Genomic DNA, 25,838 nt, shown 5'->3' with positions numbered 1-25,838 from the left:
TTTCTTTTCAAATATTTTAGTTACTCATATTCAAGGACAGAGAATATGAGAATGGGCACACAAGGGCCTCCTGCCACTGCAAACAAACTCCAGATGTGTGTGCCACCCTGGGCACCTAGCCTTACATGGGTCCTGGGGAATTGAACTCAGCCCATCAGACCTTTCAAGCAGGTGCCTTCAACTGCTGAGTCATCTCTCCAGCCCCTCTTTTCCTTTCCTCCCTCCCTCTTTCTTTTCTTGGCTATTCTTTTCTTTCTTCTCTTTTGGGGTTTTCATGGTAGCGTCTCGCTGTAGCCTAGGCTGACCTGAGATTCATTATGTAGTCTCAGGCTACGACAGTGCAAGGAAGGAAGGTTAGACTTCCAAGTTCAGATTCTGCTCTTATCCCTTTTGGCCCCATCCGTGCCCTGCACACGGTGACTTGTGTCATGAATGTTTGTCATTGCAGACATACCCCTCCTTTCGTACCCAGCCAATGGCAGGTGACAAGTGCTGCGTGTGTCCTGTTGTCTGTTCTCTGGACACCCCAGAGGTTTCTGCCACCATCACTGAGAGTGGTTGGTGGCTTTCTCTGTGAAGACATTCTGTCAGACTAGGCTGGCTCTGTGGCTCACTGGCAGATCCACAGCACCCCTAGTGGATATAGATGGCACTGCAGATGGAGGATATGGTAAGGGAGGTTGCCCAGGACCTGTTTTGCCATGTTGGCAGCCACTCCCCTGAGTGAGAAGAAATCGTGTATATCAGAAAGGAACCATAAACCCAGCCCGTGGAACAGCCTAGCTGTGGGGTAGGACTCAGACAGAAACAAACAAAAAAAGAATCGGGGGTCCTGGCGCATGTGACAGCCTTCCAAGCCTTGACAACACCGTACCAACGAGAGAAGCTGGGCTCGGGAGGCCACGTGACTGATGCGTGCGTGAGATTTGTCTAGAAGAGGCGGATGCACCGAGAGAGGCAGATCCATGGGTGTGGGAACTGGGGAGGGAGCATGGATGGGAAGTGACTGCTGTCGGGTCAGGGGTCTGCTGTTCGCTTTTGGGGATGGTGAAAATGTTGGGAACATGATGCAGGTGGTAGGTGCGTGCATCGTGTGCGTACTAAAGACTCGCGGTGGCCTGTGGCGTGTCAGGGGCCCTGGCGCCTGGCTTGCAGTCATCTGACTGCTCGTCTCTCCCCAGGTGCTCGAGGCCAGCGCCCTGTCCGAAACCCTCAAGGATCTGCTCGGGCGCCTGGTTAGCGCCAGCTCTCCGTCAGTGGTTCTGAGCACCAGAACCACGGGTGTCAAGGAAGCTCAGGTGAGCCCCATTGCAGGAAGCAGGTGCCTCTGAGCCCTGCTGGCATGCAGCTGCTTCTCTAAGAATTCACATCTGTTCCTTGTGCCTCCACCCCCTGAGGTCGGGCAGAGAACGCACCTATCCTACCGATACAAGGGGTCTTGGCCTGGAGCCTCGAGGTCAGAGCGCAGGATCCAGATCTCACGGTCGGGACAGGCTGCTGGGGTACTCCGTGTTATCCTGCCTGATGAGGCCACGGTCCCCAGGCAGATGGCACTGGCGACGGTGTTTGGTGCTAAGCGCTGGGTATCGAGGTTCATAGGAATGTGAGGAACCGTCTTATAGGCTAGCAGGGGCAGCTCGGCTAGCGGGTAATAGTGAGGGGCTCTTAGAGACACGAGGCTTGGGGCTCAGCCATCCCAAGTGCAGGGGTCAATCAGGCACCTCCAGGGTTCAAGAAAGTCCAGCCACTGTCCCTCCCAGTATTCCTGTCTCACTGGATTACAGCGGGTAAAAGGGACCGACTGACGGTAAATATAAAGATGGAGTCATTTCCACAAAATTTTTTGTGCTTTCCGAATTTATAGATTTAGAAAATGAAAAGACCAGAAGTATGATAAATTTGATAATGTTTTAAAATAAATTTGTAGGATTTTTGGCCAAACGGAACACTCACTGATCAGGGCTATGCAGGGAAACCAAACCCCTGGGGAGACACAGAGAGAGAGACTGATTTATGTCATAAGATGAAGCCACTGGTTCCCATAGTGACGTAGCTGACACACACATGGTGAGATGATAGCCCAAGTCTAAGGCCTTGAACACCAAGAGATCCAGTGGTTTGGCCCTAGCCCATAGGTCACAGGCCCAGGACGTGAGGACAGAAAGCTCTGGAGTTTCCATTTGAGTCTAAAAGCTGAATCCCAGCTGAAGCCGGCCGGAAGGAAGAATTCTCTTTCATTTGACACTGGCTCAGCCTTTTTCTACCCAGGCCTTCAACTGATGGACCGAAGCCCACCCACACCAGGAAAGGTGATCTTTTCTATCAGTCTGTCCATTTAAATGTCCATCTCCTCCCAGCACCCTCCATAGAAATGCCCAGAATGGTCAGGTGTGGTGGCGCACGCCTTTAACCCCAGCCCTTGGGGAGGCAGAGAGGTAGGAGGATCACTTGAGTTTGAGGCCAGCCTGAGACTACATAGTGAATTCCAGGTCAGCCTGAGCTAGACCGAGACCCTACCTCAAACAAAACAAAACAAAAAAGAAGGGCATGTGATCAAGTGTGGGACTTCAGGACCCAGTGGCACGGACACATAAAACCATCGCACACATTACACGTGTACAGTAGACAGAAGAGCTCACCTTCTGGGCTGAGGAGATGGCTCAGTGACTAAAGTGCCTGCCACATAAGTCTGAGTACGTGAGCTTGGATCCGCAGACCCCACGTAAAAGCTGGAAGCTGTGATGGGCTTTTGTGATCACAGTGTGTTTGCAGTAAAGGGAGCCAGGGACAGAAAAAAAAAATTCTTGGATGCCCTCTAAAGGAACCGTGTGAATAAAGACAGCACCCATGAGTGTCACTGGAGATATTAACAAGTGTCCCCCTGTGTTGAAAGCATCCCAGCCCCCCCCCCAGCACCCAGGATCACTCAGCACAGCTCTCACTGGCCGACACCAGCGCATCTCGGGGAACCTGCAGGGTCCTGTGTGCTTGTGCTAAAGTTAGGAGCTGTTGTGAAGGATGTCACAGTGTCCAGTGCTTGGTGGAGGCTGGCTTGGGCAGCACACGTATGTAAGGGACCTTCAGATGAGGGACGATTGCAGTTAGAAATGCTCAGATGCCCTGTGAGGACGAGATGAGAATGATGCCAGCCTTGGCTGCACCTGCTTCTACCCCTTGCTTGTACAGTGTTGCAGATCCCCAGATAACCCTCATGTGGGTCGTGGGCTCTGTGTGGAGGCGAGAAGTGACCACTCACACATGGCTGGTGTTCTACCGGGCACCGTGGCCTGCAGAGGGCATCCCCGCCATGTGACATGCCTGTCCGGGGTCACTGAGTGTGGAGCCATGGAAACTGGCAGGACCTGGGGCAGCCTGGCCTCTGGATGGAGGCATCGCCACATGAGGCTCTTCATTTGGGCAAGTCTATCAGGAAAAGGGGGTGTAGATTCCCGGCTGACCCGGTAGGTCATGTTCCCCGAGCTGGTTTCCTTGAAGATGCCTCATAGCCGGTGTCAGCATTGTCTCCCCAAACTTGAGCTCCCCACAGGCATTGCTCTTTTTCTGTGTAAAGAAATGCATGCATGCGTGTGTGTGTGTGTGTGTGTGTGTGTGTGTGTGTGTGTGTACATGTGGAGGTCGGAAACCAGAGGCTCACGTCAGGTGTCTTCCTTGATCAGTCTCTACCTTATTTATTGAACCAGACTCTCACGGTTGAACCCATGGCTTACAGATTCAAGTAGTCTCACTGGCCAGCTTGCCCAAGGATTTTGTCTTCACCTTCCACACGCTGGGATTACAACTGGGCTGTGGTTTCTGGGCATCTAAACTTTGGTTCTCATGCTTGCATAGTCAGCACTTTATCCAGTGAGCCATTCTTCCTGTTTTTATTTATTTTTTTTCTCAAAGTACAGTCTCACTCTAGCCCAGGCTGACCCGGAATTCACTCTGTATTCTCAGGGTGGCCTGGAACTCATGGTGATCCTCCTACCTCTGCCTCCCGAGTGCTGGGATTAAAGGATTGCGCCACCACGCCCGACCATTGTTCTTTTTTTTAAAAAAAACATTTAAAAACGTTTATTGAAATATATTTGCAAGCAGAGAGAGAGGGAGAGAAAGAGAAAGGGAATGGGCATGCTAGGACTTCCTGCCACTGCAAACAAACTCCGGATGCATGTGCCACTTTGTGCATCTGGCTTTATGTGGGTACTGGATACTCAAATCCAAGCCACCAGGGTTTTGCAAGCACCTTTAGCCGTTGAGCCATCTCTCCAGCCTTTTAAAAATATTTTTAAGCTGGGCGTGGTGGCGCATGCCTTTAATCCCAGTACTCGGGAGGCAGAGGTAGAAGGATTGCTGTGAGTTCAAGGCCACCCTGAGACTACAGAGTGAATTCCAGGTCAGGCAGGGCTAGAGTGAAACCCTACCTCGGAAAACCAACAAAAAAAACATTTTTATTTATTTGTTTATGTATGTGTGGGTGAGTGTGTGAGGGCATGCCAGGGTTGCTTGCTACTGTAAACATTTTGCATCAGGCTATATGTGAATGTTAGGGAATTGAACCCGGGCAAATAGGCCATAGGCTTTGCAAGCAAGTTCCTTTAACTGCTGAGCCATCTCCTCAGCCCATTGTTTTCTTTTCTTTCTTTTTTGGGGGGAGAGGGGTTCTGAGTTTTTTCTTTAAAAATATTTTTATTTATTTATTTATGTGTGTATGTGTGTGTGTGGGGGCAGATAGAGAATGGGTGCACCAGTGCCTCCAGCCACTGCAGTTGAACTCCAGATGCATGGGCGACCTTGTGCATCTGGCTTATGTAGGTACTGGGGAATTGAACCTGGGTCCTTAGGCTTCACAGGCAAATGCCTTAACCACTAAGCCATCTCTCTGGCCCCATTGTTTGCTTTTCTTTCCCACAGAATCCTCAGCGTGCTTCCTCTACTGCTCAGGAACCCTGCCCTCCCAAACCCCCAAGGGCTCATGAACTCAAATTACAGGTGAAGAACGTCCGAGCCACACTGCTGACTGGCCCTGGTGCTTCAGGTGAGAGCTGGTGCAGCGTCTCATGGGGCTACCATCCCTGTGGAAGGGGCATCCATGTACCCTGTCCTGCTGGGCCCTAAGGGGCCTGGGATTCCTTCCAGGGTGCCCTCATAGGTTTTGTGGTGGGATCTCTGTCTTCCTTTGATGATGAGCTCCTGGTCAGTGGCCTGGAGTGGTGCCCTCAGTGTTTTGTAGCATAATGGGCAAATTCAGCTACTGACAACCAGTTGCACATGTCTAGAGAGATTGTACAAAGGATTTGGAATGTTCCCAACATGAATAAGGGACAGAGGGCTGAGGAAGTGGATATGCCAGTAACTGGATATGATTATAACACATGATGTACATGCCACATTGTGCCCCATAAATATATACACATATTATCATGCTGATTAAAAATCCCTATGTGGGCCAGGTGTGGTGGCACACACCTTTCATCCCAGCATTCAGGAGGCAGAGCTAAGAAGATTACTGAGAGTTCCAAGAGACCTTGAGACTCTGTAGTGAATTCCAGGTCAACCTGGGCTAGAGCAAGACCCTACCTCAAAAAAACAAATAATAAAAAATAAGAAAATACATATTTATGCCAGGGGTGGTGGCGCACACCTTTAATCTCAGCACTCAGGAGGCAGAGGTAGGAGGATCACTGTGAGTTCAAGGCCTCCCTGAGACTACATAGTGAATTCCAGGTCAGCCTGAGCTAGAGTGAGACCCTACCTCAAAACAAAACAAAACAAAAAACAAAAAAAATACACGTGAGGCTGGAGAGGTTTCTCAGTGGTTAGGTGCTTGCCTGCAACCTAACAATTGGAATTCGATTCCCCAGGACCCACATAAGTCCAGATGCACAAAGTGGCGCATGCATTTGGAGTCCATTTGCACCAGCTAGAGCTCCTAGTGCACCCATTCTCTGTGACTCTTCTACCTCTGTCTACCTGCAAATAAACAAATAAAAATTTAAAAAACTACTTATGTATATAAATCTTATGCATCTTAGCACATAGGAAGGCCAAGGGAGAGAGGAATGTGGTGGCTGCTTTGCTTGTTTTTAGGTACTGGGCTTTAAAAACTTGAAAAAAAATACTTTTAATGTTTTATTTTATTTATTATTTGAGAGAGAAAGAAGGTGAGAGAGAGAAAGAACAGGCGCACCAGGGCTGCTAGACCTGCAAACTAACTCCAGACACATGCACCACCTCGTACATCTGGTTTATGAGGGTACTGGGGCTGGAGAGATAGATGGCTTAGCAGTTAAGGCGTTTGCCTGCGAAGCCTAAGGACCTGAGTTCGATTCTCCAGGTCCCACATAAGCCAGACGCACAAGGTGGCGCATGCGTTTGGAGTTCATTTACAGTGGCTGAAGGCCCTGATGGGCCATTCTCTATCTCTCTCTTTCTCTCCCTCTGTCCCTAACAAACAAATAAAAATAAGAAAAGAAAAATAAAGTGGATGATGTCCAGAGGATAACTCCCGAGTTTGTCTTCTGGCCTCCACAGTTATACATACATGCATATGTGCATACATACATACACTTAAGAGCACACAAACACGCATACCACCCCCCCACACAAGCATGCAAGTTATTTGTTTAAATATTTTTTACTTATTTGCAAGCAGAAAGAGAGAGAAAATGGGTGCACCAGAGGTCCTCTTGCCACTGCAAACGAACTCCAGGTGCATGTGCCACCTTGTGCATCTGGCTTTACCTGGGTGCTGGAGAAACAAACCTTAGCTGTTAGGCTTTGTAAGCAAGTGCCTTTAACTCTTGAGTCATCTCTCCAGCCTGTGAATTCTTTCTAGAAGCCAACATGATGTTGCTGTGTTTGATCGTAGGCAGCGTTAACGCTGTTTGCATCGCCCAGCTGAATGATCCGGCCCAGAGGTTCACCAGCACCTTAGTGAGAAACACTACTGACTTCTCCTGGGAGGAGGAATTCACCTTGTGAGTATAGCCTTCATTGTCACGTCCTGGTAGCAACAGCTAAGTATGCTCAAGTCCATCCTGAAACCACCATGTAGCACTAAAAACTAAAAACATGGAGTTAAGCCAAGCATCTTAAAGGGTGCTGTGCATAAAACCTGGATTTGGGCTGGAGAGATGGCTTAGCGGTTAAGGCACTTGCCTACAGAGCCAAAGGACCCAGGTTCGATTCCCCAGGACCCACATAAGCCAGATGCACAAGGTGGCACGTATGTCTGGAGTTCATTTGCAATGGCTGGATGCCCTGGTATGGCACACTCATTCTCTCTCCCCTCTCTGCATCTTCCTCTCTCTCAAATAAATAAACAAATAATAATAAAATATTTAAATATTTTATAAACAAAACAAACCCTTCGATTTCTTTCTTTTTTCTTTTCTTTCTTTCTTTTTTTTTTTTTTTTTTTGAGGTAGGGTCTCGCTCTAACCCAGGCTGACCTGCAATTCAGTATGTAGTCACAGGCTGGCCTCAAACTCACAGTGATCCTCCTACCTCTGCCTCCCAAGTGCTGGCATTAAGGACGTGTGCCACCAAGCCCAACTGGCAAAACTTAGATTTGTTTTTTCCTTTTTCTTTTTTTTTTTGTTTGTTTTCTGCAAGGTAGGGTCTCACTCTAGCCCAGGTTGACCTAGAATTTACTATGTAGTCTCAGGATGGCCTTGAACTCATGGTGATCCTCCTACCTTGGCCCCCTGAGTACTAGGGTTAAAGATGTGCACCACCATGCTCGGCTGGATTTCTTTTAAGGGCAGCTCTTGGGGTCAACTTTCTCCTCTTTTCCTGTTGTAACAATCTGGCTGTTCAGTGTTGCATAAAAGAGGGCAATAATAAAAATAATAATGATGTAACATACTAGATATGGTCTAGCAATACATGAAAAATAAATCGGTTGAGTTTGTACCAAAAATGTAAAGACAGTTTAATATGAGAATCTATCAATAAATTTCATTGTATCATCAGATCAAAGGAGAAAATAAATGATCATATATCCCAAATGATAGTTGGTAGCATTTAATACCAGTTTCTAATTTTCAAATGTTTAACTAGGACAAGTTCATGGACACTTCTATAATAAGTAATAATACAATTGTATTTATTTATTTGAAAGAGAGAGAGAAATAGGCAAATAGAGAGAATGGACACACCAGGGCCTCCAGCCACTGCAAACAAATCCCAGACACATGTGTGCCACCTTGTACATCTGGCTTTACGTGGGTCCTGGGGAATTGAACCGGGGACCTTTGGCTTTGTAGGCAAGTGCCTTCACCACTAAGCCATCTCTTTAGTCCTAATAATAAGATTTTAAAGATTCACTGTCAATGATAACTACCAGGAACAGCCCTACTGACATCAAAAGAAGGACAGCCATTGTTTTGCTCTAGAGATGGTTAGTGCAATTAGATAAAAAATGGCATGCAAAGAACTGGAAAGGATGAGTTAAAACTAATGTCTTTTTCTTTTTTTGAGATGTTAATATTGCCTAGAGGGATTACTCAAAGAAGTCAACTAAAACTATTGGGGATAATAATAGATACAGGACAGAAACTGGTAATATTAGTGTGGTGCTGAGAACCGGACCTGGAACCTCATGCATGCTAGGCAGGTGCTCTACCAACCGGGCCACATCCTTAGTCCCAAAAGGTGTATATATATATATATATATATATATATGTATGTATGTATGTATGTATGTATGTATGTATGTATTTATTTATTTAAATTTATTTATTTGAGAGCGACAGACATAGAGAGAAGACAGATAGAGGGAGAGAGAGAGAATGGGCGCGCCAGGGCTTCCAGCCTCTGCAAACGAACTCCAGACGCGTGCGCCCCCTTGTGCATCTGGCTAACGTGGGACCTGGGGAACCGAGCCTCGAACCGGGGTCCTTCGGCTTCACAGGCAAGCGCTTAACCGCTAAGCCATCTCTCCAGCCCTATATTTTTAATTTATCTACTTCAGAGAGGCAGACACACCAAGAGTGAGCATGGCTAGGCCAGAGCCTCAAATAAATGAACTCCAGATGACTGCACCAATTTGCACATCTGGCTTTACATGGGTAGTGAGAAAATTTCACCCAGGTCATCAGGCTTTGCAAGCAAGTGCCTTTAGCACCTGAGCCATCTCCTAAGTGCGTCCCACAAAAAGTTTATTTTTAAAAAAAATCTCTGAATTTAATTGCCTATTAAATGATGATTAAATTTATCCTAAGGAAATGATCACACCGTGAGGAGAGATTTTTATGCGAGGATGTTTTATCTCCTCTTGCTTCCACCTATGAAAATTTGACAATGCTCATCTATTTTTAACCGTTGGCTTTTAAGGATCTGGCTGAACAAAGAAACGAGGTTGCGGGCGCCAGGGGGTTCATTCCCTGGCAGAGGGCTTGTGGAGCCTGGCACTTGTCCTTAGCACTCTGGGCGGGGGGTAATGTTGCTCCTGTGATTAACATGAAATGCTGTCTTTAATATCTCAAGGAAATCAACTAAAACTAGTAGAAATGATAATGGATATGGGATAGAAATATAGTGTTAGACATACTATTTTCTTTTTTTTTAGATTTTATTTTATTTTATTTATTAGAGACAGAGAGAGGGAGAGAGAGAGAGAGAGAGAGAGAAGGGGCATGCCAGGGCCTCGAGCCACTGCAAATGAACTCCAGATGCATGTGCCACCATTGTGCATCTGGCTTACGTGGGACCTGGAGAATTCGAACCTGGGTCCTTAGGCTTCACAGACAAGCGCCTTAACCGCTATTCCTTTTGTTTTTTGAGGCAAGGTCTCACTCTAGCCTGACCTGGAACTCACTTTGTAGCCCCAGGTGGTCTCAAACTCATGGTAATTCTCCTTTCTCAGCCTCCCAACTCCTTCTTTTCTGAGAATAAAGGCATCCTCTTTTCTGTCCATAGAGCAGTGGGCAGCTTCCTCATTTGTACCAATACAATACTCTCCTCTATTGTCTGTATTCCAATGTTTTAATCCCAATCCCAAATGCTGGGATTAAAAGTGTGTGACACCACACCTGGCTTGGACATGATATTTTTTTTTTCTAGGTAGGGTCTCGCTCTCGCCCATGCTGACCTGGGATTCATTATGTAGTATCAGGGTAGTCTCAAATTCACAGTGATTCTCTTATCTCAGCCTCCTGAGTATTAGGATTAGAATTTCATATATACTGCAATGTTGTGTTTTGTGGAATTCATGGTTCTTCTCTTCCCACAGTGAGTTGAATGCCAAGTCCAGGGAGTTGTGCCTGCAGGTCTCAGAGGACGGGTGCTCCTCAGAAGGTAGGTGGGGAGGGCTGCTGGCCAGGGCGGTCACCAGCCCCACTAACTGCAGCCTCAGGAGGTGGGCTGGGACCCGGGTGAAGGGAGACCCTGCAGAGGAAGCCCTCCAAGAACCACTGTAGGTTTTCCCAAGTAAAAGTCAGCGTCAGAATTAATAAGAGCATACAGTTTTAGAAAGGTTTATTTATTTATTTATTTATTTAAAATATCCAGAGCCGAGCCGGGCGTGGTGGCGCACGCCTTTAATCCCAGCACTCGGGAGGCAGAGGTAGGAGGATTGCCATGAGTTCAAGGTCACCCTGAGATGACAGAGTTAATTCCAGGTCAGCCTGGACCAGAGTGAGACCCTACCTCAAAAAACCAAAAAAAAATTAAAAATAAATAAATAAATAAATAAAATAAAATATCCAGAGCCTTTCATTTGAAAATTCTTGGGTTAGGGGGCTGGACAGATGACTTACTTAGCAGTTAAGCACTTGCCTGCAAAGCCAAAGGACCCAGGTTCAATTCTTTAGGACCCACGTAAGCCAGATATACAAGGTGGCACATGTGTCTGGTGTTCGTCTGGAGGCCCTGGCGTGCCCATTCTCTCTCACTCTCTCTCTCAAATAAATAAATAAATAAATAAATAAATAAATAAATAAATAAATAAAAGAATTGCCAGAGTTTGTAGGGGAATAAAAGGTGGGTGTGGTATTACATGCCTTTAATCCCAGCACTTGGGAGGCAAAGGTAGGAAGATCCCCGTGAGTTCAAGGCCACCCTGAGACTACCTAGTGAATTCCAGGTCAGCCTGGGCTAGATCGAAGACCTACCTTGAACAACTAAACAACAACAATAATAACAGCAACATAAAATGTACCGTCATAGCCATTGTCCAGCAGAGTTCAGTGACCACACATGACCCCTGCTACGCAGCCATCACCACCCTCTGTCTCCAGAACTTTCTTTCTACTCTTCTAAACTGGAACTCTGTCCCCAGTGAAAATGAACCTCTGTCTGGCCTCCCCAGTCCTGGCAGCCACTGTTCCATTGTTTTGTCTATGAATTTCAGCTGACATCAGAACACCCACTCTGGCTTAATTTGAATTGGGCAAGAAAGCATAATTTCAGGTGAAGTCACTCACGTGCACATGGAATGTAACTGTGTGTCCATGAACACATCAGTAGTTTCAATGTTATTAGATTCTTCCGTTGTTGTTTTGCAGGTCTGGGCAATCAAACCTAGGGCCTCAAGCATGCTGGAGAAGTGCTCTGCCACTGGGCTACACTGAGCCATATTAGCTCTTTCAAAATCCCCATAAACAGACTAGAATTGGGATGGAAGGGAAGGGATCCTTTGCCTGGGTGATCCAGCTAGGCAGTTAGGTCACTTGGTTATCCCCTAAAGTTGGGTAAACAGTCTTTTGTCTTCTCCCTTTCTCCCTCCCTCCCTCCTATTCTTTTCTCACACTCTACCTCTCTTCTTTGTCCCTCCTCCTTCTCCCCTCCACCTCCCTTCTTCTCCTTCCTTTACTCACTCTTACTGTACACACACAACACCATCACACGGTTTGAGGATAGATTATCATACCTTTGACCCCTTCATTCTTTGCTGAGAATAAAGACATATTCTTTTCTGTCCACAGAGCAGTGGGCAGCTTCCTCATTTGTACTGATACAATACTCTCCTCTATTGTCTGTATTCCAATGTTTTAAAAAATATAGATGGGCTGGAGAAATGGCTTAATGGTTAAGAGGTATGCCTGAAAAGCCGAAGGACCCAGGTTTGATTCCCAGGATGTACGTTAGCCAGATGCAGAAGGTGGAGCATGTGTCTGGAGTTCGTTTGCTGTGGTTGGAGGCCCTGACGTACCTATTCTCTCTCTCCTCTCTCTCAAATAAATAAATAAAAATACAATATTTTTTAAAAATATTTTTTAAAACATTTGTTTATTGGAAAGAGAGGCAGATAGAAAGAGAACAGGCAGGCCAGAGCCTCCAGCCACTGCAAACAAACTCCAGACGCATATGCTAACTTGTGCATCTGGCTTATGTGGGTACTGGGGAATCGAACCTGGGTCATGAGACTTTGGAGGCAAACACCTTAACCACTAAGCCATCTCTTCAGTCCTATATGCCGGTTTTAAAAACATTTTATTTTCACATGTGCATGTGTGTGCATGCATGTGCCACGGCATCCAAGTGGAGGTCAGAAGGCAGTCTGGAAGGCTCTATGCTCCGCTTACTGTGAGGAAGGGTCTCGTCACAAGTCTGGCCTGCAAGCTTCGGGTTTTTCTCTCTCTGCCCCCTGTTGGCACAGGAGCTCTCAGATCACAGATGCATATGGCACTCTGCTTCATGTGGGTACTGGGGAATCGAACTTGGGCTGGCAGGCTTTGCCAGCAAGTGCTTTACCCACCAAGCGACCTCCCTAGCACCTTATTGCGGTTCTTGTCAGTAGGTTCGAGAATGGCCACAGCAACTCCTTTCTGCCCATCGTGGGTCGGGCACTGCCTCAGAGTGGCCAGTGGCCGAGCCTCCTTTCCTTTGGAATGGCCAGTCTGTCTTTAGTCTTTGGTGACATGGAGCCTTTGCAATGTCAGCTAACGGGATGTCCGGGGAGGTGTGATACTAGGAATGTCACCAGTACCCCTTCTTGTCTTCCTCTCTAGGTCTGTTGGCTACAACCTCCGTTCCCCTGGACTTATTCAGGAAGCAGCCTTCGGGACCACAGAGCTTCGCTCTGACCAGTGGGCCGGCAGCTCGTAACACCGTGCTGGGCTCCGTCACTGCAGAGGTATGACGGTACTCTCCTCGCCGCATTCTGGCCTGAACCTCTTGCTTGCAGGGCATGTCTATTACCCACCAAGGATCACTCTTGCCTCTGTGTGGCACTCAAGATTCACCCAGAGCCGGGCGTGGTGGCGCACGCCTTTAATCCCAGCACTTGGGAGGCAGAGGTAGGAGGATCGCCAAGAGTTCGAGGCCACCCTGAGACTCCATAGTGAATTCCAGGTCCGCCTGAGCTAGAGTGAGACACTACCTTGGAAAACCAAAAAAAAAAAAAAAAGATTCACCCAGGAAGCCCTGTTCTCAGCATAGGTCTCCAGGTTCCAGTGGGCACATCCTGCTGGGGTAGGGTTGAGCTGTTAGTTGTGTGAGATGACTTCTTCCAGTGTCATCTCATGGCCCAGCCCAGAGGCCTTCCCTCCAAGTTCCTTTTGCTTCCTCAGCTTTTATACCATTGTGATGAGCTGAATTTATGACGTGCTGTGTTTGGATCTGGCAGTCAGGGGTCTGACTAAGCAACGCACGCTGACAAAACATGTGGTGATCTCAAAGAAAGCCAGTTTTCTATGGCCAGTAGGTCTCTAGCTGTATCTGCATATGTGGCTATACCGAATATGCACAGGCTTTGTTTTCCTATCATAATTCCTTAAATAATACAGATTAATAACTGTTTCCATAGCATTAATAATTCACTGGGAAATAAAACCAACAATAGAAGAGATAGCTAAGGCACTTGTCTGTGAAGCCTAAGGACCCATGTGCAATTCCCTAGAACCCATGTAAGCCAGATGTACATGGTGGTGCATATGTCTGGAGTTCCTTTGCAGTGGTTAGAAGCCAGGGGTGCTCCCTCTCCCTCTCTCTCTCTCTCTCTCTCTCTCTCTCTCATAAATAAATAAAAATATTTTTTTAAATACAAAAAAATAATGATTCACTGGGTATTAAAAACCATGGTTGGGCTGGAGAGATGGCTTAGCGGTTAAGCGCTTGCCTGTGAAGCCTAAGGACCCCGGTTCGAGGCTCGGTTCCCCAGGTCCCACGTTAGCCAGATGCACAAGGGGGCGCATGCGTCTGGAGTTCGTTTGCAGAGGCTGGAAGCCCTGGCGCGCCCATTCTTTCTCTCTCCCTCTATCTTTCTCTCTGTGTCTGTCGCTCTCAAATAAATAAATAATTAAAAAAAAAACAAAACAAAAAACCATGGTCTGAGGAGAAGGTTCACTCAGTAAAAGTCCTTGCTTCAAAACCTGAGGACGTGAGTCTGATCCCCAGGAGCCATGTCAAATCCAGACGTGGTAGTGCATGCTTGCACCCCTAGTGCCGGGGAGATGGAGACAGGCAGATCCGTGAGGCTCACCAGCGGGCCCTTCCAGATTAATAGGTGACTTCCAGGCCAAAGAAAAAGAGATCCTGTTTCAGAAAGAGGCAGATGGTATTCATGAGGAATGGCACTCAAACATATACTTGCGTGCCCACACATGTACAGTCAAACACACACAAGCACATGTTCACAAAGAAGTCATCTAGGGACAGTTGGGTATATGGGAGCATGAGGGTAAGTTGTAGGCACATGCCAAGCTGTGTTGAGGGACTCAAAGCTTTAGGTTTTGATATCCCAGGGGAACTGGGAACCAACTGCCCATGGAGGCTCTGAAGCAATCTAGTTACCAAGGAATAACTGTATTTTTTTTTTTTCTTTTTGAGGGAGGGTCTCGCTTTAGCCCAGGCTGACCTGGAATTCACTATGGAGTCTCAGGGTGGCCTTGAACTCACGCAATCCTACCTCTACGTCCCGAGTGCTGGGATTAAAGGCGTGCGCCACCATGCCCAGCTGAACTGTAATTTTAAATATATTTTATGTGCTTATTTATTTGAGAGAGAGAGAGAGAGAAAATAGATGCACCAGGGCCTCCAGCCACTGCAAAGAAACTCCAGACACAGGCGCCACCTTGTGCATCTGGCTTACGTGGGTCCTGGGGAATTGAACAGGGGTCCTTTGGCTTTGCAGGCAAATGCCTTAACTGCTAAAGCATCTCTCCAACCCCTAACTGTAATTTTTCCATAGTTTTATTACATAGAACCCAGTGAGGTGAAGTCCTGGTCAGCCCCTCTCCCTGTTCCTGCTGCCAAGATAGAAAAGGACCGCACAGTGATGCCGTGTGGGACTGTGGTCACTACTGTCACTGCCGTGAAGACCACGCCTCGCTTTGATGTGGGACGGGCGTCCCCGCTGAGCTCAGGTGAGCCTCTGGAATGTGGTCTCGCGGTGGGAGATCTGCACTGCCCGCTGGCCTGGGTAGTGCCCCCCCTGCCAATACAGTGCGTGTCTTCCCAGGATAGATCACTTGGCCCAAGTTAGGGATGCAGAATTCACAGAGGAACCCTGGCTTCGTTAGAGTGGCTTTGAAATTTTATCCAAGCCTGGACTTTCAGCCCTACTTCTCTTTCCACCATGAAAAGGATTAGAGAGGATTTGAGGATTGGCTCTGGCTAGAGCCAACTTTGGGGCCTCAAGGTGCAACAAAGATGTCCCTTCACTTTCTGGATACTTCTGTTGAGCATTTCCATGCCCTTGGTAATGAATGGGGTCTTGCTCTGGCAGAGTCTCCTGTGAAGACACCCATCAAGGTGAAGGTCATTGAGAAGGACATCTCTGTCCAGGCCATCACATGCCACAGCGCGCCTGTCAGCAAGACATTCTCCTCGTCAGATACAGGTGAGATACAGCCGGTCCTCCCTCTCGGTGGGTCTGAGCTTTCCTAGGAAGCTTTGTGTCCTCCGAGGAGTAAAGACTTCCTTTTCTGAGTCTGGAGAGAGGCTCTCATTTTATCTGTAAATGGACAATGTGCATGGAGAGCAGGAATGTTGGGTTGAGGGAAGGCCAGGAGCAATGGCTGCTGGGATAACTTTCACAAAACAAACAGGGAGGCCTGGGGAGGTGGCTCAGTGGTGAATGCACTGGCCTGCAAAGCCTAATAACCCAGGTTCAATCCTCTAGTACCCATGTAAAGACAGATGCACAAAGTGGCACATACATCTGGAATTCATTTGCACCAGCTAGAAGCCCTGGTGCAGCCATTTTCTTTCTTTCTGTCCTTGCAAATAAAAATAAAATAATAAAAAATAAAGCCAGGCGTGGTGACGCACGCCTTTATTCTCAGCACTTGGGAGGCAGAGGTAGGAGGATTGCCGTGAGTTCAAGGCCACCCTGAGACTACTGAGTGAATTCCAAGTCAGCCTGGGCTACAGCGAGACCCTACCTTGAAAAACCAAAACAGCAACAAAAAAATAAATAAATAAAAAGCGGGGGAGGGGGAACCTGGCAGAGGCTCACTTTGCAACTCTCTCAACATTCTTTTTCCTGTCATTCAACACGTGGATGACATGAAAGTCAGCAGATAAGCACTGGGGACAGCGTCATCCTATGTTAAGAACAGTCTTCCCAGGCCTTTGAGCACTTATACCAGTTCATTTCACACACCTGCAACCAAAACAGCTGTCAGAAACAACTTAAGGGAGGAAAGGAAATACTTTGGCTTACTGTTTCAGACAATTTCAGTGCATCATGGTGATAGGAGTATATGGCAGAGACTGTTAATGTGACGAACCAGGGAGTAGTGAGAGAGAGAGAGAGATTGAAATTGTTTTATTTTTGTCAATAAAGTTTTATTGGAACCCATCCCTACTTATTCATTATATATGGCCCTGGCTCCTGGCTGCTTCCACTCTGCAGAAGGGTGAAGAACTTATTTCAGAGAATACCTTCCCTCCCTTTTTCCATAATGCTCGCCAACTTCCTCCCTTCCTCCCTCCCTCCCCTGGCCATTCCCTCATTTCTGCTAATGGCCTCTCATTTGGCAGAACTGTTGGTGTTGAATGGTTCTGATCCAGTGGCTGAGGTCGCCATTCGGCAGCTCAGCGAGTCTTCCAAGCTGAAGCTCAAGTCTCCGCGCAAGAAGAGCACGATCATCATTTCAGGGATTTCCAAGGTAGGCGAGGGCGGCCTGCTCTTCCCATGCCCAGTGACTGTCCTCCTCTCGGGGCCGTTGTCCCTGGCTTTGCCGGCACACAGGTGTTCTGTTGATAGGTACTTTCTGCTCAGTGATGCTAGGAGTGTGGTGGATTATTTCAAGAAAGATTGTTCGGGGAGGAACAGAGTCACGATGTCAGATGCCCCCCTTGGAATAGATGCCATCTGATTTCAAGGAACTCTCATTTTTTCCACATTACTCACTTCCAGATTATTTCTGTTCTTTTTAAAAAAATAAAAGCTTTTCGTTTATTTTTATCTATTTATTTATTTGAGAGCAACAGAAAAACAGAGAAAGAGGGAGAGAGAGAGAGAGAGAAAGAGAGAGAATGGGCATGCCAGGGCCTCCAGCCACTGCAAACAAGCTCTAGACACGTGTGCCCTCTTGTGCATCTGGCTAACATGGGTCCTGGGGAATCAAGCTTCAAACCAGGGTCCTTAGGCTTCACAGGCAAGCGCTCAACCACTAAGCCATCTCTCAAAATTAATATTTTAAAAAATTTATTATTTGCAAGCAAAGAGGGACACACACACACACTCAGAGGGAAGAATGAAAGGGAGGGAGGGAGAGAATGGACACATCAGGGCCTCTATCCACTGCACATGAACTCCAGATGCATGCCCCACTTGATGTATCTGGCTTTATACGGGTCATAGGGAATTGAACCAAGGCAGTCAGGCTTTGCAAGCAAGCGCCTTAGCCACTGAGCCATCTCTCCTGACCTATTTCAATTCTCATAGTGAATGTTTATTCTTATCTGAAGGAAATGGACGTTGCTAAATAAAATGTTCTTTATTCTCCTCTTCCCTTCTCTCATGCTATGATATCTGAGGGGAGCAAAAGGTGGGTGTTAACCACCTCTCATGTCATGGCAGCCATGTTCCTGAGCTTCCGAGGCCATAAAAAAGGACCCTGGCTCTTCCCTGGCATTCCCGCGGAGGGATGGTTGGGAGATTCTAGTTTTCAGTGAGAGACCGTGAGGAGGAAGTTTTGGACATACCTGGGAAGGAGGTTGGATCCTGCATGGTCACTGAGCGGGTAAGGCAGGTGCATGCCAGAAATCGGTCCCTTGGCTGCTGGCAGGTGCCAGAGGTGAATCACTAATGATGCTGTACCCGGTGCACGGGTAGCCTGGCCTCCAGACACTGACTCACCGATGGTGGTGAACACTGAGGAGCCATGTTCTCTTGGGTGGCTGAGTGCAGCAACAGTGGCAGCCAGCAGGGGGCGATCTCTGAGACGCCAGGCCCCACTAGTTTGGGCTCTGAGTGGAGGCAGTTCACAACAGGGGAGTAAGAGTTGACGGGACCTAAGGCATATAGTAATAAAGCAGGAATGAGGCCAAGTTGTGGGGAGAGCACCATGGAGGAGGAAGGCAGGAAGAGGAGAAGAGGAAAGATTGTTTGAAACACTGTAACGAGGGCTGGAGAGATGGCTTAGCAGTTAAAGTGCTTGTCTGCAAAGCCAAAGGACCTCGGTTTGATTCCCAGGACCCAGGTAAGCCAGATGCACATGGTGGCACATGCATCTGGAGTTCTTTTGCAGTGACTGGAGGCTCTGGTGCGCTCATTCTCTCTCTCTCTCTCTCTTAAATAAACAAATAAAAATAAAATCTTTTAAAAAACCCCACCATAATGAAACCCAATTCTTGGTATACTAATTATTTTTTTTAAGTCCCGAATAAGAAGCTGGGGAGATGGCTCAGTGGTTAAAGGCACTTTCTTTCAGAGCTGGTCAGGGTCCTAATCCCTAGTACCCATGTAGAGTCAGATGCAGAAAGTGGCATTATGTCTGGAGTTCTTTTACAGTGGCAAGAAGCTTGGTGCACCCATTTTTTTTTCTCTCTTTCCTCTCATAATATATATAATATGCTGGGTAAGGGCAGAGCAGGAGGGTCAGTGGTTCAAGGTACTTGTTTGTAAAGCCTGATGGCCAGGGTTTGATTCCCAGTACCCACGTTAAGGTCAGATACACAAAGTAGCGCATGTGTGTGGAGTTCATTTGCGGTGGCAGGAGACCCTGGTATGTCCATCCCTCCTCTCTCTTTCTTACTTTCTTTCTCTCTTTAAATAAACAAGTAAGTAATAAATATTTTTTAAAGTCCTGGATAAATGATTAAACAAGATAAGGGTCAATCCATAATCATGTCTTTTATACTTTCTGGCTTTATCTTAGCATCATCATATGCCTACAAATCTGGATATTGAGCATCTGCAGTCCAGTCTAACCATTAATTTTACTGAGGCTCAAACTTCTCATCAGTGGTCACAGTACTTCTGCAAGTTGGTGCTCACGCCAGGGATGCACAACTGTCAGTTATCAGTCAGTAACCTCACCTCTATAACTGCCACTCAGATCAAGAGCACTGTGCCAGTGCCCAATAGGCCCCACACCCCCTTTCAGTCATTTTTTTCCCCAAGGAACCTGTGCCCAGCTCTCCTTCCTACCTGATAGTTTGGTGCCTATATATTTTGACATACAAATATTCTCAGAAGGACACAAGGAACCTGCCTTCTACTTCTACTTGTACGCAGCATAAACATGCTGTAAGGACAAAGATTAAAAGACAGACTAGAGTTGGGGCTGGAGAGATGGCTTAGCGGTTAAGCGCTTGCCTGTGAAGCCTAAGGACCCCAGTTCGAGGCTCGGTTCCCCAGGACCCATGTTAGCCAGATCCACAAGGGGGCACACGTGTCTGGAGTTCGTTTGCGGTGGCTGGAAGCCCTGGCGCGCCCATTCTCTCTCTCTCTCTCCCTCTATCTGTCTTTCTCTCTGTGTCTGTCGCTCTCAAATTAAAAAAAAAGAAGACAGACTAGAGTTGGAGGGATGTCTTAGTGGCTAAGGCACTTGCCCTCAAAGCCAAAGAACCCAGGTTCGATTCCCCAGGTCCCACGTAAAGCCAGATGCACAAGGTGGCACATGCATCTGGAGTTTGTTTATAGCAGCTGGGGGCCCTGGCGCATCCATTCCCTTAATCTCTCACTCTCTCTCTTTCTTTCTGTCAAATAGATAAATAAAAATATTTTTTAAAAAAGACTAGCCGGGCGTGGCGGCGCACGCCTTTATTCCCAGCACTCGGGAGGCAGAGGTAGGAGGATCACTGTGAGTTCTAGGCCACTCTGATACTCCATAGTGAATTCTAGGTTGGCCTGAGCTAGAGTGAGACCCTATCGGGGGAAAAAAAAAAAAAAAGACTAAATCTGTGTTCACCTCCTTTGTCACTGTGGGTAGCATGTCTTTGAAGGAAGTGCTGGTTCTTGCCTCTTAGCCGGGGCTTCAGGGCTTGGTGGACCTGCCGGGAAGGATGTAGCTGACTGCCGCCCCTCGCCCGGTGTGCACTCGAAGCCTCAGCTATGTAGCTCTGCCTGTGTTTGTTACCGCTTTTTAGTAACGTTTGTTTTCAGGTCAGCTCTCACCCCAGCCCTGGCTGACCTGGAACTCACTCTGGAGGCTCAGGTTGACCTCGAACTCACTGGGCTCCTCCTACCTCAGCTTCCCAAGTGCTGGGATTCTGGGCATAAGCCACCACCCCCAACAGGCTGAAGACTGGGAGGCAGAGGTAGGAGGATCGCTGTGAGTTCAAAGCCAGCCTGGACTACAGAGTGAGTTCTAGGTCAGCCTGGGCTTGAATGAGACCCTGCCTTAAAAAAAAAAAAAAAAAAGCTTCTCTGACTAGACTAAAGGTGAGAGCAATACTTACTATGTCAGAAATATAAATATTTAGAGGGCAGTTTGATGGATACAATATATCCACTTAGCTAAACAACATCTGGCCTCCCCAGCCAGAGGTTCCTAACTAGGTTTTTTTCTTTCTTTCTTTTTTAACACAGGGAGAAAGTGGAGGTGGACAGGGAAGAGAGGTTGGGGAAAGAATGCGATTGAGATTATGGGCCACCAAGGCCTCTTGCCACTGCAACCAAACTCTAGACATAAGCAGTTACCACTTTGTGCTTCTGGTTTTACATGGGTACCGGGGAATTGAACCCCAAGCCAGCAGGATTTGCAAGCAAGCGCCTTGAACGGCAGAGCCATCACCTCAGCCCTTAACTAACTAGGTGTTCACTGCGAGGCGTGAACGAATTCCCTTCTGTGAAGATGGCCTCACATCCAATGGGAGAACAGATGGTCACAACCGTAATAGACATTCCAGTGTCGCACTGGGGCACTCCTTTTGTCCAGCTCAGACCCGCCTGTTTATTTTTTTTAATTTTATTTATTTATTTGAGAGTGACAGACAGAGAGAGAAAGAGGCAGATAGATTAAGTAGAAAATGGGCACGCCAGGGCTTCCAGCCAATGCAAACGAACTCCAGATGCGTGCGCCCCCTTGTGCATCTGGCTAACGTGGGTCCTGGGGAGTCGAGCCTTGAACCGGGGTCCTTAGGCTTCACAGGCAAGTGCTCAACCGCTAAGCCATCTCTCCAGCCCCCCGCCTGTTTTATAAACATCTGCTGTGTGGCCCCAGAGTTTTCTTGGGGGCCAGCTGCAGCAGTCAGAGTATGCTGGAAAATGACGTCCAAGTGGTGCAGAACTGCCCGCCTTCTGTAAGCCCCTTGGTCGCGTCCCCCTGGCGTGGTTTGTTTCCCTTGCCTTCAGCCTCTGACTTGCATCTGCCCCACAGACCTCACTATCTCAGGACCAGGACGCTGCCCTCATGCTGGGCTATGCAGCCTCCATGGACAGCGCCCAGCAGGGGGATGCCCCGTGTGCCCCGTGCCCGCCGGAGGCAGCCACGGCCTCGGCGCCACCTGTAGAAGATGAGCCAGCTGAGAGCATGCCTGCCCTCGAGCCCCAGGAGGACGAGGTGGACCCCTGGGACCTGGAGACGCAGCGCCCCGCAGCCGCGTGGAGCGGCGCCGCCCTGCCAGAGCCCGAGGCAGACGAGCTGTCTGAGTGCTCGCTGAGCGCCTCCGACCTCGGAACTGCCAAGAAGCATAAAGGTACCCGCTCCCGAGCCCCAGGCCTCCCGCTCAGTGGCTTTGCTCCTGTGCTGGGCTCCGTGTACTGTTTCCATCATCCCCCCTCATTAGCCTCCTTCCTTTTGTCCTCCACAAGCCTCTCCCAGCCTCAGCCCCCCAAATGCCCAGAATGACTTCATGCGATGGGATGCTCAACCACTGAGAGCCTTGGGGGGCCCCACATGGCAGCTTGGGGCCGAGTCATCTCTACATTTGGGAGCCTGTGTGCGCTTGTACCTCTGGGCATCCTCCCTGTCTCTGGCTCGCTCCATCTGGGGACAGAACTACCCAAGGGTCCTAGCGGGGGATCATCAGGAGCCAGATGCCATGGCCAGAGACCGAGCAGAGATTGGCAGTTCACCCTGTTTACCTCTCTCAGCCTCTGCCTCCAGCTAGAACCGAACCAGACCCCACTGCCTGGACCTAGCCGAGTCTGTAAGGAATGACACTCCCTAGAGAAACTACTGGCTAACTTGATTTGCCTCTGGTGGTAATGCCGTTTTGTTAGCATAAGCAGTTATTCTCTGTTAGCACTACGCCCCTGCCTTGGAGCTCTATGCTTCTCAGGGGTCTATCGTTTGGCCCAGACCTGGCATCTTAGGCACCTGTGGGTGCACAGTCCTGGAGCTCAGAGACTTGAGACTCACCGTGGCATGTGACTCAGGGACCATGCCCGCGGCTCAGGCCCTTCCCCACGGAGCAGGAGTGAGGAGGTCTCAGTCGAAGAGGCAGGATCAGGGCTGAAGGAGGTACCGAGGCCAAGCCGGGCGGTGTGGCAGCCCAGCGTCCACTTCACTCACGCTCTGCTGCCAGGCCCGTCTCCCTCCAGCAGTGATCAGGACTCCCTGTGAACACAATTTCCCCTGGAGTCCAAAATCCCAGGCAGCCATTGCCACCCTCTGTTCTGGTTGCCAGAGATACGTTGGTCCCCCTGCCAGGCAGTGTTGCCCCTCAGAGGACATGGGCAATGGCTGGGCACAGTTGCGGCATCGCAACTTGGAGTTGTGGGTGCTGCTGGCTCAGTAGGTAGAGGTCCTGGGTGCTGCCACACCCCCCGCAGGGCAGAGGGTGGCCCTGCTTAGGAGTGAACTGTCAGAGGAGGCAAGTTCCAGGTACTGAGGTTGGGAACCTGCCCGGGGGGCTCTGCCCACTCCAGCCTGATTTTGCTTCAGGCCCCTCCACTATCAACGGGTGGTTGTTCTCCTGGGACCTGAGTCCTTTGCCGGTGCCACTTGGGGACAGGTGAGGGGGGAACTGAAAGAGAAGAGAGGAAAGGAGGGGAAACTTCTGGGAGTTATTTCAGAACATGCAGTGTGTTCGGCTACCGCCTTGCCCAGGGGGTCTCCTGCAAACCAGCCTCAGGCAGCCCCCTTGACCCCGTTGTGGGGGGCCATGGCCCAGGTTGACAGGTGGTCTGTCTGCTGGCTATGTGCTGTGGACACTCAGGCGTGGTCTTCGTATGAGGCCCGGAGAAGCCACTAAGAGAGCGGAGCTGAGGAGGTTAGTGAGCAGAGAAGAGCAGGGACATGTGGGGAATGCTCTGTCCTCAGTCTTCTGAGACGATCCGTTTCCTCTTGTCCCTGCAGAAGCCAGACCTTCCCTTTTGCCCTGCCCCAAACGTCCAGCCCAGCTCTCCCACATGCCAGCTGCCAGCCTGCCGCCCTCCTCATCCTCTCTGGTTTCCTTCTGGGTCTCCTCTGGGGTTCCTGCCTTGCTGCACTCTCGCCATTCCGGACCCCGTCGTCACTGGCCATGGCGTATCCAGTGGCCACTCTTGGAGGGTCTGGGTGCTATTAGATGCACTGGGGACATGCCTTGCCTTTCTCCAGAAGCTGGGCATCTGGGAAGACAAGAGGATGTTTGGCTGGTTGTGCACGTTACACTGGGAACCTTCCAGGTGCTGAGGTTGAGAACCTGCCCTGGGGTCTTTGCATTGCATTAACCTAAGGTTAATGGGGTTATTTGGCAACATTTTTTAAAGGTTTTTTTAAAAATTTATTTTAATGCTTTCTGAGAGTTTGTACTTATAAGCTCTATGAGGTGTTGGCCGATTCTTAGGTGGGTGTGTGCTGCGTCATCAAATTGTTTTTTTAAATGTTTATCTTATCTTTTTAATTAAATTAAATTTATTTATTTACTAGAGAGAGAGAGAAAAAGGCAGAGAGAGAGAGAGCGGGAGAGAGAATGGGTACACTATGGCCTCCAGCCATTGCAAAGGAACTCCAGACATATGTGCCCCCTTGTGCATCTGGATTAAGTGGGTCCTGAAGAATCAATTTGCAGGCAAACACCTTAACCACTAAGCCATCTCTCCAGCCCCCAAATTGTTTTTATTTTAGAACAACAAAATAATTGTTTTTCAAACCTGGTGATACAGGCAGCTGCTGGGAGTTAGCTCTTCACCATGGTTGGCGCTTGTGGCTGAGGTGGCTCTGCACTTCCTGCTCTTAGTGACCGGGTTCTCCTGGACTCATGCTGGCTGAGAACTTACATATGGTGATGTTTCTGTCAACAAAAGAAACTGATTTCCCCAATTTAGATTTTTTTTTCCCCCAAGGCAGAGTCTCACTCTAGCTCAGGCTGACTTGGAATTCACTATGTCGTCTCAGGGTGGCCTTGTGCTCACTGGGATCCTCCTTCCTCTGCCTCCGGAGGGCTGAAAGAGAATGGGCATGCCAAGGCCTCCAGCCACTGCAAAAGAACTCCAGATGCATGTGCCACCTTGTGCATCCGGTTTTAAATAGAAGCTGGGAAATCCAACCCTGGTCATTAGGCTTTGTAGACAAATACTTTAACTGCTGAGCCATCTCTCCTGCTCCTTATTTTTATTTTTTTGCTGTTGTTTATTTTTATTTATTTGAGAGCAACAGATAGACAAAGAGGCAGAGAGAGACAGAGACAGAGACAGAGAATGGGTGCGCCAGGGCCTCCAGCCACTGCAAACAAACTCCAGATGCGTGCACCAGCTTGTGCACCTGGCTTATTTGGGTATTGGGGAATCAAGCCTTGAACCAGGGTCCTTAGGCCTCACAGGCAAGCGCTTAACCATCTCCCCAGCCCCCAGTTCCTTATTTTTAATTTAAAGTATCATCAGAGCTGGGGATATGGCTCAGTGGCAGAGTGCTTGCCTGGCATGCATGAGGCCCTGGGTTTCTTTCCCAAAACTATAGATAACAGCAAAATATTGCTGAAGCTGTGAGGTACTGAATACCACAAACCTTATGCAGGAAGTGTCACCATGGAAACTATCAAGCATTGTGAAGTACTGAACAGAAATGTCACCATGGAAACACTCGTGCAATGTGAGGGAACTGAACCCCAACTGAGTCCTGCATACAAAAGGGTCATGATGTAAAAAATCTCACACAACGTGTGCTTTACCCCCCCCCCACACACACACAGAGAATGGGAGAAAATAACAACAAAACACATCAGGGAAGGTTTCAGAAAAAAAATTCAGAATGTAAGAGATGTTACCAAATACCCCGCATGGCGACCTTGCATGTGTGCATGGGTGTGCCCGAGCGTGCAAGCGTGTGTGCATGTGTGATGCACATGACTCCGACTTACTGTCTTTCATTCTCTCGTGTGCTTTTCTTTTTGCTTCTCATATCTCTGCGTCTCATGCTCACTCCCTTTCACCTGAGAAGATTGCTATGCCAACCAGAATTAATTGCCTACACAGTAAGTTATTTCTGTCTTGTCGTCTTAAATTCCACGCCACGGTACTGCGAGGAACGTGCCTAGCGGCGGGGAAGGCTGCCCCCCACCTGCGCTCG

At 48.5% G+C, this 25,838-nt stretch overlaps 1 protein-coding gene across 2 annotated transcripts in view; it reads left to right on the top strand.

Annotated features, from left to right (window-relative positions):
• Positions 1-25,838, top strand: part of C2cd2 (C2 calcium dependent domain containing 2) — a 72,335-nt gene that overhangs the window by 36,848 nt on the left and 9,649 nt on the right. Inside the window, exons 5-14 of one of the 2 annotated variants that reach the window (XM_045149244.1) lie at positions 1,182-1,298; positions 4,915-5,038; positions 6,872-6,980; positions 10,238-10,302; positions 12,957-13,081; positions 15,137-15,311; positions 15,674-15,787; positions 16,933-17,060; positions 21,723-22,041; positions 25,710-25,743. In XM_045149244.1, the coding sequence (XP_045005179.1) occupies positions 1,182-1,298; positions 4,915-5,038; positions 6,872-6,980; positions 10,238-10,302; positions 12,957-13,081; positions 15,137-15,311; positions 15,674-15,787; positions 16,933-17,060; positions 21,723-22,041; positions 25,710-25,732 (1,299 nt within the window). In that variant the 3' untranslated portion in view covers positions 25,733-25,743. The remainder of the gene's footprint in view (positions 1-1,181; positions 1,299-4,914; positions 5,039-6,871; positions 6,981-10,237; positions 10,303-12,956; positions 13,082-15,136; positions 15,312-15,673; positions 15,788-16,932; positions 17,061-21,722; positions 22,042-25,709; positions 25,744-25,838) is intronic. The other variant, XM_045149242.1, reaches the window with a different exon arrangement.

This window comes from Jaculus jaculus, chromosome 5, assembly GCF_020740685.1.
Source record: "Jaculus jaculus isolate mJacJac1 chromosome 5, mJacJac1.mat.Y.cur, whole genome shotgun sequence".
In the NCBI taxonomy this organism is placed as follows: Eukaryota; Metazoa; Chordata; class Mammalia; order Rodentia; family Dipodidae; genus Jaculus; species Jaculus jaculus.
This window is presented reverse-complemented; position numbering and strand designations above follow the sequence as displayed.